Here is a 17,682-nt window from a genome sequence, read left to right as displayed (position 1 = left end):
TCTTCTTTTCCAAGTTTCTTCTAAAGAAAATCCCACCAGGTCCACAGGCTGGGAGGAGCTCTCCCAACTATTGGCAGAGAAACCAAATTCTTTCCAGAATCCCCCCAAAACCTCCAGGGAAGTGTAGGCAAAAATCAACCCCTAGGCATCCAGGGATTTATAGTTTTACTTATCTTTCCTTTCCCTGAAATTATCTGGCTAACCCTTTGCTCATGGGACTCAATTTTAAAGCAATTTGCTTCAGCTTTTACTCACCATCTAACAAAGGTGCTATAGAAACAATCACAATAAACTTTTGTATTCTGAAAATAAACTGTCTATATCTAAAAAACAAGTAAATGAATATATCGGCTTATCCTAACTACACTTTAAGTGACATTTTCTTACATTTTTAGACTTTCTAGTCAAATTCATGGGGAATTAAAAAAACACATAAAAACCTACTGCATTAAATATGCCACTCAGCATTATTTTATGCAGGATAAGAGAAAACTATGATTTGAATACAGATTTGTTTCTTATGCCAGCCTTTCCATGGGCAAAAGGTGAAATTATAAACTCGTACAGGATGCCTCTTTGCTATAAATGGATTTTTAACTTTATTCACTTTGTCGGGCTACATACTCACAAAATATATATGAATTCTTGAACCAATTTCAAAAAAGTCATATGCAAGTGGATGCTATGGATTTCAACCCAAATTTAAAGTCACATTTATTTTAAATAATTTTTTAGGAATAAAATCGACATTACAGCTTGCAATTTAATAACCACTGTCTGGAGGTTCTGACAAACATATTTTTTCCCTGGATATAAGAAAGGGTAACATTTCATGGACACTTAAAATATCTATATGGAGGCAGTGAGGAGAGGAGATGATTAAAGTCTTCTATAACCTTCTTGGTATATACTCTGCAAGGTATAACGCTGCCTAAAGGGAAAAATACACCAGGATCAGCTTTGGAAACAAAAATCCAAGCTACCTATCAATGGGCATTTTGTTGGACTAGGCTCTGAACCCACAGGAGATTTAAGTAACAATATCTTTGTTAAATGAAGAACACCAAAATCCAAACCATCAGTGAAACTTGAAATACATGGAAAATACTTGAATTTGGAACCATTAGAAGCAGTGTTGCCTAGTGGAGAGTGGGAATCAAAAGGACCTGGGTTCTAATCCCTGCTTTACCAATTATCTGCTCTGTACCCTTGGGTAAATCACAAATTCTCTTCCTCAGTTACCTCATCTATAAAATGGAGATTAAGACAGTGAGCCTTATGTGGGTCAATGACTGTGTCCAATCCCATTACCCTCTCTCTACCCCAGCATCAAGTACAGTGCCGGGCATATAGTAAGCAGTTAAATATCACAACTATTATTAATCATCATTATTATTAGCAGAATTGCTACAAGTGAGAAAATGACTCTGGGGCTCCTCTTCTCCCCCACCACATGCATTCTGGAGTTGAGCAGTGGATGGGGCTAATCCAACCCTTCCCAGATGTCTTCTTCCCTTCTAGCTTCCCAGTGCTAAGCCCCACAGTGTCTAGTAAAATGTTATCTGGCATTTAAAGCCCACTTGGACTAATGGTGTTTTTGTTTTAGTTAGAATATGATTACTTATGTTTCCAATAAAATAATGCTATATTTATTTAGATCAAATAAAGTTCACTCTTTAAAGCACTTCAATTTTAAGACGCTTATATAATAACTACGAAACATTGTAACAGTTTGTAAAACTGGCAGATTACTGATAATTATACAAATGCTTACAAAAATGAGATGTTAAAATATTTCATAGTCAAGAACTGTATATAAAGGAATTTGGTACCTCAGTAAATTCTCACCTTCAAACCAGTTTGGCTGACAATACATTTCACTGAAATAGCATTAGTTAAAAAAAATGCATAGCATATTATAAACAAAAAATGGAAAAGTTCTTATATTTACAATTTTCCTTCAAAATGAAGGTAGTTGAGGAGGAGTACGGAAAATGATGCAATCAATTTAGGAAGACTACCTTGATAAACCTAACTTGTTTAAAAAAGGGGGAAAAAAGCATTCACAGCATCTTTGATCAAGTTCTATCTTTGGATTTAAGGATGCTGAATCCATTAAAAGCAGAAGTACATTCCAAACAGAACATTTCAAAATCAACGAGGGAAAAAAAGGAAACATCAGTATGCAGGAAATGACTATAGTCTGTATCACGCCAGTGGTAGATTTGTAATGTTTCAAACAAAAGAACACAGATGTGGCATCTGCTGGGTAAGGTCTTTTTCAAGCCATTTTTGCTAAAATAGAAAATTAGAAATTCTTCAAAAGTTTTTTTTAACTGAAACATCTATGTATTACTGCTATTCAGGGGTGAGGCAACATGATTACAGGTAACATGTTCTGAGATTTAGAAGCAAAAATATTCATAACCATTTTAGGGCAATATCATATTCAAAATTCACAACAAAGCTAACTAGGGTAAGAAAATCTAATTTCAACCCTATAAATTTCTTAAATTTATTAAAAGTAATAGTGCTATGCACACAGCTGGCACTCAGATGTTCCATATGTGATTTTTAAAAGGTCAGTATAGTGATATTTGGATGATTCTTGAATTCAAAGAAGAATATTTGGAATTTTCGCTCTGAATTCTGATTGTAAAACAGATATAAGTTTCATTTTCTGTGAAATTTGTTCACATTACAATGAACATGAAAAACTGTCAGCTAATAATGGAAAAAGCCAGGCTAAATATTTTAAGTTTATGATATTATTGATCTTGCCTTAGTTTGGCTAGTAGATGATGAGCATTAATAATTTAGACAGCAAGTCCCCAAACAACAGACCAAATGGAAATATTAAGGACTGGAAACTATTACTCAATTATGACCTTGCAAAATTCAAAGATAAATTACAGAACACCTGAAGATAAGAATTTTTTATGATTACTGTTATTATTATGTGCTGAGGACAAGACATTAAAATAAGTCTTTGTTTCCACAGGCTTACAGAATGAAATCTATTAATTTCTACCAACAGATGTAAAATTTTAGTGTTAAAATCTCAGTTAACACATGACATAAATAAATATTTAGAGCACAAAAAATGATTCTAAGTTAATAAGCACAAATATATATGACTGATAACTACATCTGGTGGTGGGGGGGGGCAAAAGGAAAAAAAAAACTTTTGTAGGATTTTTTAGGACTAGATGTTTTTAATAAGAAGGGTACATTAAAGGTAGGAGTCAAGAGGAAAATAAACAAAAGCAGCAAAATAAAAACAGCAGCAACCTGCAAACCCTGCTTATAGACAACAACAGGAAATATTCACTCTTCTCACAGATTATCCATGGCCTTCAACATCCATCTAAAATACTACCAGATCTCAGACAACAGGTACCACCCAAATATAAGGCCGCATATTGTTCTATCAGAAGTAACAAAAAAAATTTTCCAGGAGTGTAAGAATATCTGTATGAACAGATAAACCTAGTTCAATAGCAGATGCTATCATTCAGTCACCACTTTTTAAAAGCATCTACTGCTTAAGTGGCCATACTTATATTTTGGGGAATACTGTTTAGAAAGCTTCAACTGTACACTAACCAACAACATAATATCAGTGCCAGGTCTCTGCAAGGTAAGAGACCAAACTGCAAAAGTTTTGCTCTCCCTTTTCCTTTTTCTCTCTCACCCCTCCTGTTCTCCTACCACATCCCTATCCCATGACTGATGAAGCACTCTTCAGAGCTTTGGATGCCAGGGTGACTTGGGAAGATTAACTGTTGCAATTGTTTCTGAATCCTGAATCATGGTCTGAATCAGTTGCTTCAGCTTTGAGCATATGGTCAAGCTCAGAAATGGACACATTCCAGGAACTGACAGACAGTGGTTAAAAACCCTATTGCTATATGTGTCTTCAGAACTTCTGTCTTCATTGTCCAAGGCACACTTTTCACCCACACTTAAAAGACAGCCTTCCATATACCATGGATCCATCTGAAAACAACTGAAATTATATCTGCACTTTGTAGTGCCATGCAATTCCAAATACATGCAACTGATTTCATCACCCTTTTCTCTCTGGGAGGGGAAAGTGTTTCAGGAAGGGCCACAAAAATGCCATATACTTGGGTGTCACCAGTCTTACCTTTCCACTGAAAAGAAGAATGGTTAAAGCCATACTGCAGATGATGTCACATTCTCATGCGAAAGATGGACACCCCATTCATTTAGAATCTTCCAGGATTTTAAAATCTAAGTAGCCTTTTTTTGAGGGGTGGGGAGGCGGAACATGGGCTCACTCTTGTTAGTTGAGTTTCAATTTTGAATATCCAAGTGGTGATGTTACTCATCGACGATTTTACTTTTAATACAACACAATTGTATACCAACATAAGCTATGAAAATATTAAAGCAAAGTTTTAAAATTTCAACGAAGAGAAGAATTTACTTAGATAACATTCCTGATTCTCCCAGAGCTGCATTGAGAACTACCAGGCGAACTAAATTTATTTCAAGCATATTCCTAAAAGAGTTAGTTATTTATCAGAAATATTGTGCTTTTATTGCTAGTTACCTTTTTATGGCAGATATTTTTAAAAAGTCATTTCAACTTACCCCATTTAATGGGTATGTTTTCCATCCTAACTCTCCGAGCACAGCTGTAGTATCAAGCATCACAACTAGAAATTAAAAAAATAATAATTTCCATTATATTCTGAAATATATTTCTAATTCACTGGAACATATTTATGTTAATTTTCTTCTCAGCAGAAGTAATTATACTGGCTTATTTTTGAAAACACTTTAGTTTATATCAAAATTACTGGCAAAGACTAAACATGAAAAAAATATTTTCAGGTGCATTTGTTTGACATAATAAATCTTATGCTTTACCTATTTATTAGTATTGAAACTTGCCCGAAATAGCAAGAAAGATTATTCAAGGTCCACCACATTAACAAAACAGCCAGAAAGCCTAATTGAAACATTAAAATACTGAACTTATATCTATGCTAAATATACACAGGTTAAAGGACATATTACTTTTTATTTTTGCTGTGTAATATTTTCTATGTAATACAGTGGATATACAGGAAATGATGGAGCGAAGACTGAGGCTCAAGAACAGTTCCACAAGAGTAACTTTATAAGTAATTTAAACATCAATGACTCATTTATTTTTTTACTGTATAAAATCTGCATTGCCTAGTTTCCTCCCCTTTTTATGAACAAAACATAATGTAATCCCACTGTTACATGGAAATAGTCCATCAGTTATATACAAAATGATTAATATCATAATGAATGAAAATGAAACACTGCTCTATGAAGACAATTTTGTAAAGCATTGGTTGGTAAAATTCCAAAAGTAACAGGGTGAGAATGTCTGACATGGAAATTATAACTCAATCTCTGACATTCATATTTGGGAGCCTTCTGATACATTATTGAGAACCTCGCAGTTGAGTAGACATTTGAATATGCCCATAGTTCTTTATTTCTAAATAAGGATAGTTAAAAGCCTGTTTTTGTTTTGGTACTGCTTCTCATGCTTCTACATCAAAAACTTCATCCCTCTTCTACCATGATTTACTATTAGGATTTGTGTTACTGAAATTACGTGGGCTCCTTCAATATAATTTTTATTCAAACAGTGATTGCTCCATAGACAAATAAACACAACCAACCTGATTCTATGTATACAGACTAATAAACTCTTATTTTCAAATATTTCCAAATCACTGAATTCTAATATAGTGAATTCCAAGAGGAACTTTTTTTTTGGGGGGGGAGGGAAAATGAGGGGTAGTGAGCAGAAGTGTCACAGTATTCTGCATTCAGTGAGGTCTCATAAGATTTTCCTGACTGCTTGCCACTGAGTTCAGGTTCACCAACTCTATAAATAGATTATTTGCAATAATAGCAAATAATACAACTGAATGCATAAATTTTCATGGAAAATATGTGCTTAAATAAAAATATAGACAGTCTTACAAATGTTTATATTTGCATATCTCCAGTTAATAGCCGTAACACACATGTACCTAATACTTGGTAATTAGCAAATATTTTTATGAGTTCACTTTTAGAGGCTTGAGAGAATTATTTTACCGCGTGATTTGCATTGATTCTTTCTTTTCTCAGTATTATAACTTTATAGAAATCCAAATTTAAAATCAAAGGTGCAATGTTAAACATAGTACAGCACTGTGAAAATCTAGTGGAGTTTCTTTTGAGATTATTCCTTCCCCGCCTAAAAAATAAAATCTCTCAGAAACAGTAATTACAATGAACCCAGTAAGGAGAGAGCTCCTCCCGCTGGCTGCAAAAAAAGTTACCTTATTTAATGTTATTTGGATATTTTCAGACACGTGAAAATCCTCCCTACCATACAAAAATAGGACCAAAGTAATTTCATTAAGCACACAATTATTAAATTAAATATAGGAGCTAAAATATTTCAAATTAAAAAATAAAAAAGAATGGACATATCTACGTTGATATTGCTTTCTAAATCAAAAATAGAAATGGCTGCAAAGTGTGAAGCAAAATGTTTTCAAAGAAAACATGACAATCAGTAGATCTGCTTTTAACTTTGTGTATGAAGGTTCTCTAATCTTTAAAAATACAAACAGGCATTCTGAATCCCTTTAATAACAATATCCTGTAACCATGGTTCTTGTGCACATTCCTTATAAAACCATAACATGTTTTCATTGTAATTCAAAAGGAAATAACAAGAAGTGGAAACAAGGAAATAACAATACAAGTCTGATAGTACCAGAACTGAACTGGTAGTCATATATGCTACTAGATCTAACTTCACAGATTTAACATTCTAGTATCCATAGCTCAGTTTCACCTTCAGTACAGAGAGGAAAGAGACATTACATAGGGAATAGAATGATCCCATGATAATACTGAATGAGTGTTAACTTTATCCGCTGAAACCCTCTTACACATTTCACTCTGAATAACTTAAAAATCATAATAATGAAAATACAAATCAAGTCCAAAACATGCACCTTCCATCTCAGTTTGTTCTTTCCATATGAGTTAATTTTTTCTTACCAGTATGCAATTTTAGAGCAGATCAGAGCATTCACTTTTAAAAATCCTTTTAACACCATCATTTTTCATATGTGCTTTTAAGCATTTACATACAACATCTGAACTTTAGAACACACTTTTATCATTATTTTAACTCATTAAAATATTTTGTGGGTTGGAACAAAAATGCTTTCCAGAATTCCTCAGAAATGGAATTTATGAGGGTATATCTTCAATGTCATTGCTCTTAAAGAATTGTCATTCACATCAAGAGCAACAAGAGTCTTTTTTTGAGCTCCTGGTTTATGCAAACCCAGTACTTGGCTTTGGGGAAACATTAAGAAGGAAGAAAATTCAATTAATTGCTCATCTCCCCACTCTATGTTCTTCCAACAGCTACCCCACCTAAAGTTTTGGGTACTCACACTCTCCTAGCATTTACGGACACTGACTCTTTATATTCTATTAGCTTCTCCTATCTAGAAGTGATTTTATATCTCAATCCCCAGGTAGACTGTAAGATCCTTGTAGACAGGGATCAGGTCTTTTAAGTCTATTGTACTCTTCCAAGGGTTTAGTATGATGCTCTGCACACAGTAAATGAATACTCTTGAATGACTTGCTTGTCACACCAATGAGCCACTTATAAACGTTTTTTGATGTAAGACACCCATTGCCTACAATTGTGTAACTGCAGTTTTCCAAGAGAAACTGAAAAAGGACAAGATTATTTCCTAGCTCTTTAAATTTGTGAGGTTCTCACTGCTAAATTTGGAAATAGCTGTATTTCTAGGAAATGGTATTTTCAAAGGAAAAACAAACAGCAAATAACTCCAATTCTACCTTTAGATTCAACAACGCTAACAGCAAAGGAACTGACAAAAAGCAAAGAGGTTTTTTTTTCTCTAATCTGTTCAAAGAATGACTGATGAGGCTACACTGAAGGACTGTGCAACCAGAACTGTCTTCTTCCTTTACCCCAGAGGAGATTTGACTGCAGTGCTGATTCCTTCTCTCCATTACACCAGTCACACAAAAAAAGGGAAGATTATAACTTTTTCATTAGAACACACTTCCTCACAGTGCATACAGCAATTTAACTGTTTTTGTGCATAACTGTGCTGTTGGCATAATATGACTGCAATTGAGCCTTGTTCCATTCCATATGCTCCATTTATTATTCAAAAAAAGCCATAAAAATTAAAACACTTATTTAAAACTATTTGTATAACGAACAGTAGTTAGCCTGTGTGGAATGATGTGTGGAGTCCAAAGGGGGCAGTCATCCAATATCACACTGTAAATATCTCCATTACAATTGATTAAAAGTAAGCGCTCAATAAATACAATTGAATGAATGAATTTCATTCATTATCTCTGCTTCAACAAAAATACCAAAGTAGGGAAGAAATGAAATACTGCAGCTCAAGAGTTAATAGGTAATAGACCCCCTCCAATCTGGCTTCCGTCCCCTCCACTCTACCGAGACTGCTCTCTCTAAGGTCACCCATGACCTCCTTCTTGCCAAATCCAATGGCTCCTACTCCATTCTGATCCTCCTTGACCTCTCTGCTGCCTTTGACACTGTCGACCATCCCCTCCTCCTCCATACCTTATCTCACCTTGGCTTCACGGACTCTGTCCTCTCCTGGTTCTCCTCTTACCTCTCTGGCCGATCATTCTCGGTCTCCTTCGCTGGAGCCTCCTCCCCCTCCCATCCTTTAACTGTTGGAGTTCCTCAAGGGTCAGTTCTTGGCCCTCTTCTGTTCTCCATTTACACTCACTCCCTCGGTGAACTCATCCGCTCTCACGGCTTTGACTACCATCTCTACGCAGATGACACGCAGATCTACATCTCCGCCCCTGTCCTCTCCCCCTCCCTTCAGGCTCGCATCTCCTCCTGCCTCCGGGACGTCTCCACCTGGATGTCGGCCCACCACCTAAAACTCAACATGAGCAAGACTGAGCTCCTCATCTTCCCTCCCAAACCCGGTCCTCTCCCAGACTTCTCTATCACCGTGGATGGCACGACCATCCTTCCCGTCTCTCAGGCCCGCAATCTCGGTGTCATCCTTGACTCGTCCCTCTCGTTCACCCCACACATCCTATCCGTTACCAAGACCTGCCGGTTTCACCTCTACAATATCGCCAAGATCCGCCCTTTCCTCTCCACCCAAACGGCTACCTTACTATTACGGGCTCTCGTTATATCCCGGCTAGACTACTGTGTCAGCCTTCTCTCTGACCTCCCTTCCTCCTCTCTCGCCCCGCTCCGGTCTATTCTTCACTCCGCTGCCCGGCTCATCTTCCTGCAGAAACGATCTGGGCATGTCACTCCCCTTCTTAAACAACTCCAGTGGTTGCCTATCGACCTCCGCTCCAAACAAAAACTCCTCACTCTAGGCTTCGAGGCTCTCCATCACCTTGCCCCTTCCTACCTCTCCTCCCTTCTCTCTTTCTACCGCCCACCCCGCACGCTCCGCTCCTCTGCCGCCCACCTCCTCACCGTCCCTCGGTCTCGCCTATCCCGCCGTCGACCCCTGGGTCACGTCCTCCCACGGTCCTGGAACGCCCTCCCTCCTCACCTCCGCCAAACTGATTCTCTTTCCCTCTTCAAAACCCTACTTAAAAATCACCTCCTCCAAGAGGCGTTCCCAGACTGAGCTCCTCTTCCCCCTCTACTCCCTCTGCCATCCCCCCTTTACCTCTCCTCAGCTAAAGCCTCATTTTCCCCTTTTCCCTCTGCTCCTCCACCTCTCCCTTCCCATCCCCACAGCACTGTACTCGTCCTCTCAACTGTATATATTTTCGTTACCCTATTTATTTTGTTAATGAATTGTACATCGCCTTGATTCTATTTAGTTGCCATTGTTTTTACGAGATGTTCTTCCCCTTGACGCTGTTTATTGCCATTGTTCTTGTCTGTCCGTCTCCCCCGATTAGACTGTAAGCCCGTCAAATGGCAGGGACTGTCTCTATCTGTTGCCGACTTGTTCATCCCAAGCGCTTAGTACAGTGCTCTGCACATAGTAAGCGCTCAATAAATAAATACTATTGAATAGGAACAGAAAAGGTATTTGGCCTTCCACAAAACAAGACCAAATTTGGAAAAAATACCACTGTAAATACTAGGAATGAACCTCCCTTTAGGGTAGACAGAGTTTATTTGCTAACATTCTATCAATGGTATTTATTGAGCACTTACTGTGTGCAGAACAGTGTACTAAACACTTGGAAGAATACAATGTAAAAGAGTGGGTACGGCTGATCCCTGCTTACAACGAGCTTACAGACTAGACAGGGAGATATCAAAAAAAGAGGATAAGTACATAAGTGCTATAGGGTTGAGGGAAATCTACCAGCCTGAAATCAGCCTGCAGGAAATACAAGTTTCTCCCCTGGCAGAAATAAGAACCTAACCAAAAACAAACAAAACAGCTCAATATTTGGGTACTGGAGTACCATTGATTATTTCAATTCTCGGGCAGATCCCAAATTTTACTGACTCCAATACACCACAAAAAGCAAAGAGGTTTTTTTTTCTCTAATCTGTTCAAAGAATGACTGATGAGGCTACACTGAAGGACTGTGCAACCAGAACTGTCTTCTTCCTTTACCCCAGAGGAGATTTGACTGCAGTGCTGATTCCTTCTCTCCATTACACCAGTCACAAAAAAAAAGGAAGATTATAACTTTTTCATTAGAACACACTTCCTCACAGTGCATACAGCAATTTAACTGTTTTTGTGCATAACTGTGCTGTTGGCATAATATGACCAATACACCACCCTCTATTCATTTTTACCAGATTCCAACTCTTAAATAACTTGCATTTTTGATTGTACACTTTTTCAACAAGCAAACAGTTGATCACTGTTACCTATGGGATGTGTTCCAGATATTCTCTTTAGAAAAAAAACAACACATTACATGTTCAATAATAATTGGCTTCTAGATGTCCTAAACATTAGAGATCATGAGTTCACTACCTTCCTTAGCAAAGTGTGAAACAGTTCCTCTCAGCATCATCACTTATATAATGAGAAACAGAATACTGGACTGCATGGATCTTTCTGACCCAATATAGAACAGTTCACAGACTTATCTCTTTCTTGAGGTAAGTAAGCTGTGCAAAGTTTTCATGTATCTAATTTCAATATGTATTCCCTCTTATTAAAAAAGGAGTTTGATATTATTATTATGGTATTTGTTAAACACTTACTATGCTCCAAGCACTGCTGTAAGTGCTGGACACTGTTCTGTCATATGCTTATTCATGATATGTATACCTTGTACACTAAATATTGTGTTCTTACAAAATCCTACTCTAAAAAAACTCACAGTATAGTAATTACTGTCTGATTTAACACTCATATCTTCTGCACAGAGTAAGTGCTCAATAAATACGAATGAATGAATATCCTAAAAAAAGTAATAGGATTTACTTAGAAAATTTCTGTATGAGTGGTTTGCTTAGAAGATATTTAAGTTTTTCCCCACAGAAATCCTGTTATGAGATTTGATCAGAATTTGGGCATAAACTGTCACTGAATGGAATGGGTGGAAGGACAGAATGTACTACACACAAAAAAACTAATCTGATATTTAAACATTAATTTACCTCTAAAACTTTTCATAACCCAATTGAGGGTATAATAATCAATAACTGAAGATGATGAAAATACACTGTCCCCCAAAATACACTATTCCATTGAAGCAGTAATTGCATGTTATGGGATGCCAAATTTTTAAGCATTAGAACTGTGAGAGGGCAAATCTTTTCTGGTAACTCTCAGTGTCACACAGACATCAGGAGGCGGAATGGCTCATAAATGAAACATTTACCATAATGACCTAAGCCAAGATCAGCATGGCTTCAGTACACAGAAAAGAAGTGTAACAGATGGGAGCTAAATTGTTGGCAGAAGAGGAAAGGCTGGCATCATCATCGCCCGCAGAGGTGGTAAATCATTAAACGGCATTGTCAAAAAATTTCTCCAGTGTGCAAAAGCTAACAATAAAGTAAAAAAAAAATATAACATTGAGGTAAATGGGGGAGGCATCACTTCCAATAGGAAGCAGTGTGGCCTGGTAGCTAAATCATGGGCCGGGAGCCAAAGAACCTGGATTATGCACCCAGCCCCTCCATTTGCCTGCTGTGTGACCCTGGACAAGTCACTTAACTTCTCCTTGTCTCAAAATTTCTTCAACTGCAAAATGGGGATTCAATACTTGTTCTTCCTCCTACTTGACTGTGAGCCCATTGTGGGATAGGGACTATAGTTGGTTTAATCAACTTGTATCTACCCCAGCGCTTAGACCAGTGCTTGACAGTAAGCATTTACTGAATACTATTAGAAAGACATAGATTACTAATATCCCATTCAAACTAAGAAACTTTGCCCTTCATGAAACTAATTAACAAGCAGTTTCCAATGGATGGATTTTGTAAAGCTAATCCTGTATTTTGAGGAGGCAATCAAACATATGTGTGAAAAACCCTCCTTTTCCCTTAAGGGACTCTGCTGAATACAGAATCATTAAGACTGAGATATCTACAACATACCAGGTTCTTTTGATAATATTTAACAACTTCTTTAGGGATCTGTTTCAACATTTACTATTCTAATTGGGAGGAAATTTCTCCTCATATTCAGAAGGTCCTAAAATGTAAGCCAGCTTATTGCTCAGATAGGGGGTGATCACCTTCCTGTAGATGCCAACTCTGCCAAAGAGACTATTATTAAGACTCAATACTCTTCCAGGTTAAATAAAGAAAAGTATATTGAGTAGAAACGTAACTGGCTAGACTAGGCACTCATAATCGCCTCAAGATTTTACCAGAGGACCAAATTTTACAACCAAACACCTGCCATATCCACCACCCCCACCCCCTATGATTCCCTCATTCACCTATAGGAATCCTCACTGAAGCCAGGAGAACAGGGCTGTGGGATCCGGCATAACTATGAAGACTAACTGGACCTATTGCTGTACTTAACCTAGGGCTTAGTGTAGTGCTTCACATATAGTATGCTGTTAATAAATGCTATGATTACCACTGTTAATACCCTGTTCACACACTGGTGTTTGTACCTTTGGTAAACTGGAACTACATCTTGCTGGAGTAAGCAGCATCAGAGAAATCAGTTTTGTCTTCTGGGTGCTGTTGCTGCTCTGCTTCTTGCTGTGCTCCTTGTAGCTCTCAACTTAACAAGGAGCTTAGAAAATAGCAGGAGTTCTACTGCTGCCAGTGCCATGGTGGCTAAACACTCTAAAATTAATCCAGGTTCCCTTTAGGTATACTGTGTACGGTTCAGCAAATGGAAATAAAATTAGTGATTCACTTGGAGGGAAGCGGTAACTCCTGTAAGCCACTAAGGTCCATTTACTAAATCACTTTCTATAGAACAAATCAGCATTTTTTTTAAGTTGTTGAGTCACAAAAACATTATTACTATTATAACTCTACATACTTTTTTCATAATACAAGATGATATCTTTAGAAAGTTATCTTGCCTGTTTTCCCATGAGCAGATCTATACCTTATTTGCCCTGACTCTTGTTACAACAGCAGGTAAGGAAGAGTGTGCATTTTATTTAATTACTGATGTGTGCACTTCACAATGTATTGCACCCCTGCTTGCCTACATACATACTCACTGCATACTGTGCCCCAACAGGGCCACAACTGGTGAGCAGTGTGGTCTAATGGCTAGTGCATGGATCTGGAAGTCACAAGAACCTGAGTTCTCATCCTGACTCAACTGGTCTGCTGTGTGACCTTAGGCAAGTGTCTTAACTTTCTGTGCCTCAGTTACTTCACCTGTAAAATGGGGATTAAGACTGTGATCCCCATGTGGGACATGGACTGTATCTACCCCAGAGCTTAGTACAGCATCTGCGAGTGCTGCTGTAAAACCACTAGTCCTATAATCCAACTCTTTCATGCAGGTTTTTAGATCTGAGGTCTTCATAACAGAAGCAAGGCTCATCCATCTTCCCCATGATCGGAATTAAGTTCAATTACATGTTAATTTTTATACAAACCTATTAGAAACTTGAACACTATGACCATTTTTTAAAATGAAGACAATTTATAAGTTATTAAAGATAAAACCAGGTCCCTGCCAGTTGACAAAATGGTTTTGAAATAGAAACTAGAGGTGATTGCAATACTTACTGATTACTGTTCTTCTAATTATCAGACTAATGATTCAGATCCATGTTAGTCTCTGTCAGTTTTCAGTCAGTTTTGATGAGAGCTACAGGGCTTCAAAACATCCAATCAGAGATTCTCTTGAAAGGAGGCAAGGAAATTGCAAAGAAGGAAAAGACAAATTGTATTTCCCAGGGAACAAATGGACTGACTCATCACATTCCACAACTGTAAGGAATTGCTTTGGGTAGAGCCAAGCTCCCAGAGTTCTCTTGGAAGAGTAGAGCCAAGCCCTGGTTCTCTTTCAGCAGTGGCTTTACTGAGAACAGTCTGCTCCGGCTTTTGCTGCTTCTGCTCTGGAATCAGGCCTTTCATGAGGTGAGCTCTCTCTTTGCTTAATCATACTTGTAAGAAAATAAGCCAGAAAAATATGGGTTTATGGCTTAACTTAATTTTGGGGTTTATGCTTCAAATCTTAGTTTTCCTTTTCCAACCCTTTTCCAAGCAAATGCTTTAGCGTAATTGCCCAAGCTCTGGGATTTAGGCCTACGACATGGTAATAAGCTTCTTTACCACCTGGTCTCAGAGAGCAGGTTAACTGAAGCTTTCTTTTTTCTTTTGATAAATTTCTGAGTCTGTGGCTTCAGCCTATATAGTCTGTTGATTTCTTTTTTGAGTAAATTCTTCCAGACACAATATTAAGTTCTGGCCACCATTTCGTCTGGAAAATATTCTGTATAAGCCAAATTCATCTAGGCTGTTCTTATTCCTTCAGAACATCCTTTTTTGAGAAGGACACTATTCGTTTCCCTTTACATTATAAAGAAGTCACAGTCTCAGAAATCCGAATCTAATATTTATTATTAAACAAAAGAGTGAACAATAATTTGTATACTGTGTAAATTAATAAAATTTCCATAGAGAATAACTCCAGGGTCCAGGAGTTCTGGAAGAATCAAGAATTCACTCTATTTTGCAATGATTCCTAATTTGTCAATTAGAAAAACTGCCCTAAAAACACAAAATTAAATTAAATGGAGACAAGCATAATGGGAAAACAAAAACAAAAAATGACCCAAAGGTCACAATCAATTAAAACTGAATGTGATCTGTTCTATTATTAAAGTCAACATGATATTGTGGTATAGGTAAGAGAAGTATGACATGAGAGTCAGAAAACAATACATCCTTCCAATGTATTCTGAATTGGTGAAACCCTTATTAGATCAGTGCCTCCAGCTTTCCCACCACATGTCTAAAAGAATATACAAAAACTGGAAAAGATCCAGGGTAATATGACAAAAATAATTAAAGAAATGGAAAACAGGTTCTGCGATGAAAGGACTAAAAGAGTTAAATTGGCCAGGCTGGAGAAAGGGAGTCTAGAGTAAAACCTATTGACTGCCTCTAAGAATCTGAAGCCTGTTCATGGCCACAAATCACCACAAAATAAAGCCAACTTAAATTAAAGCAGGAGAGAGTAATCAAATTTATGGAATCTGTGCTAAAAAAATGAAATAAGAAAAACAAAATTAACACTGGTGGGACTTCAGAGGCGTATGTTGAGGTTTCATCCTTAAAAATCCTTAGGGAAAATGTTTAAGGAAAAAGATAATCACCTGCCCAAATTATTCTATGACATCTTAGAAAAATGACTTCTCTATAGTGGGGGGGGGGGGCGGGGGAGAGGGAGAGAATTATAGATTTCATGAATGTGTATTTTTCCTCACATACCTTATTTCAATTTGGGAATAAAGGGGGATATCAAAATACTTCAATAGAAAGTATTCATAAATTACTGATGACTGACTGAGGAGATACCAGGTTCCACACTCCAATTTTGCTTTTCCATTAGTCAGGGATGGTGGATTCATACTTAGCATAGGGCTAAGGGGCTAGTCTAAACGTTTTTATGAAATTATTTTCAGAACCCCAACTCTCCTACTCTACCTCTCTAACACTGAACCAGAACCATGAGAAGCAGCATGGTGTAATGGATAAAAGCATAGGACTGGGAGTCAGAAGGTCTTGGGTTCTAATCTGAATCCACCACTGGTCTACTGTGTGATCTTGAGCAAGTCACTTCACTTCTCTGGGTCTCAGTTTCCTCACCTGTAAAATGGGGATTGAGACTGTGAGCCCCATGAGGGACAGGGGTGGCATCCAACCCAATTTCCTTGTATCCACCCCAGCTCCTAGTCAGTGCCTTGCACATAGTAAGCGCTTAATACCATAATTATTATTATTAGAAAAATGATGGATAAAGGTACAGGACAGTGTTAAGCCAACAAAAGTCTCTCTGAAAGACATAATTCATGTATACGAGTTTCAAAATTTTCCAAAAACATAGTAAGATAGAGCAAAAATAAGTTCAAATTTATTAGAAGTTACTAAGTACTGAGGAGAAAGGGAGATTTAGGAGTAGTAGTTTAAACCCCATGGTCTCTGATATAGTGTTCCAACAGCAATACATAACAAAAGAACCTTACATCTTATCAGATTTGTATCAAAAGAAATTACTATAGCGAAGTCAAAGCATCTGGCAAGGCCACAATTGCAAAACTGCTCACATAGGGTGAGAAAAGAGAAATGAAGAAAGGCTACTGAAAGAAAATAATAATGATTCAGGAATTCAATAGGTTTGAGAAAGGAAACTACAATGGGACCTCATTAGGGTTCGTACAATTATAAAAGGACCACTAGGGACATAAGTCCAAGACCATTCTGAATATGAGAACAAAGAGTTAGGGACCAAGAGAGGCCTGCCTCACATAAATTAGGTGACACCCTTCACACATAAAATAGTTTAACTGCAGTTAGTACTGAAGCAGGTTTAAAAAAATAAGAAATAACTTAAAAATGAAATTAAGAATAATTTTCAAAGATGGGCTATCCAAAGTGAAGCAAACAACGAAAAACCACCTAAATGAACAACTTATTCTGGTTCTCACACCTCAAAAAAAGTCATCCCTTGATTCTCTGGACCTATCACAAGACCCCATGCTATTGCTCATATCCCTTTCTCTGTCACATCTTCCAACTTCTTACCCTCTGGCACATGGCCCTTTTCTTTTCAGTATCCCTATTCTCTGAAAAAGTTTTCACTTCATCAGGGTTTCCTCTCCTCAAGGCATACCCTCCCAAGTAACACAGCACTTTTGCACTCACAGCTACTAATAGCAATTTGTAAGCGTCTATTTACATACTTTATACTTAGATACTTATGCACAAATCTATTCACTTTTCCATTCTTTACCTCCTTTTTGTAAATTATTTTATGTCTCTCTCCCCCAAAAGCAGGGATTGTTTTCTTTATCTTAATTTTATTCTCCCATGGGTTTGGTCCACCACTCTGTTAAACAATACTCAGGAGAGAAGCAGCATGGCTTAGTAGAAAGAGCACAGGCTTGGGAAACAGAGGTGATGGGTTCTCACCTTGGCTCTGCCACTTGTCAGCTGTGTGATTT

At 37.5% G+C, this 17,682-nt stretch overlaps 1 protein-coding gene across 5 annotated transcripts in view; it reads right to left on the bottom strand.

Annotated features, from left to right (window-relative positions):
* The window catches only part of EPHA6 (EPH receptor A6), a 371,578-nt gene that overhangs the window by 337,567 nt on the left and 16,329 nt on the right, over positions 1-17,682 (bottom strand). For 4 of the 5 annotated variants that reach the window (XM_039914480.1, XM_039914479.1, XM_039914478.1 and 1 more), the window contains exon 2: positions 4,621-4,685. In XM_039914480.1, the coding sequence (XP_039770414.1) occupies positions 4,621-4,685 (65 nt within the window). Of the gene's footprint in view, positions 1-4,620; positions 4,688-17,682 lie in introns of those variants that run through there. The other variant, XM_039914481.1, reaches the window with a different exon arrangement.

This window comes from Ornithorhynchus anatinus, chromosome 17, assembly GCF_004115215.2.
Source record: "Ornithorhynchus anatinus isolate Pmale09 chromosome 17, mOrnAna1.pri.v4, whole genome shotgun sequence".
Lineage (NCBI taxonomy): Eukaryota > Metazoa > Chordata > Mammalia > Monotremata > Ornithorhynchidae > Ornithorhynchus > Ornithorhynchus anatinus.
Note: the sequence above shows the minus strand (reverse complement) of the source record. Positions and strands in the feature narration are given on the sequence as shown.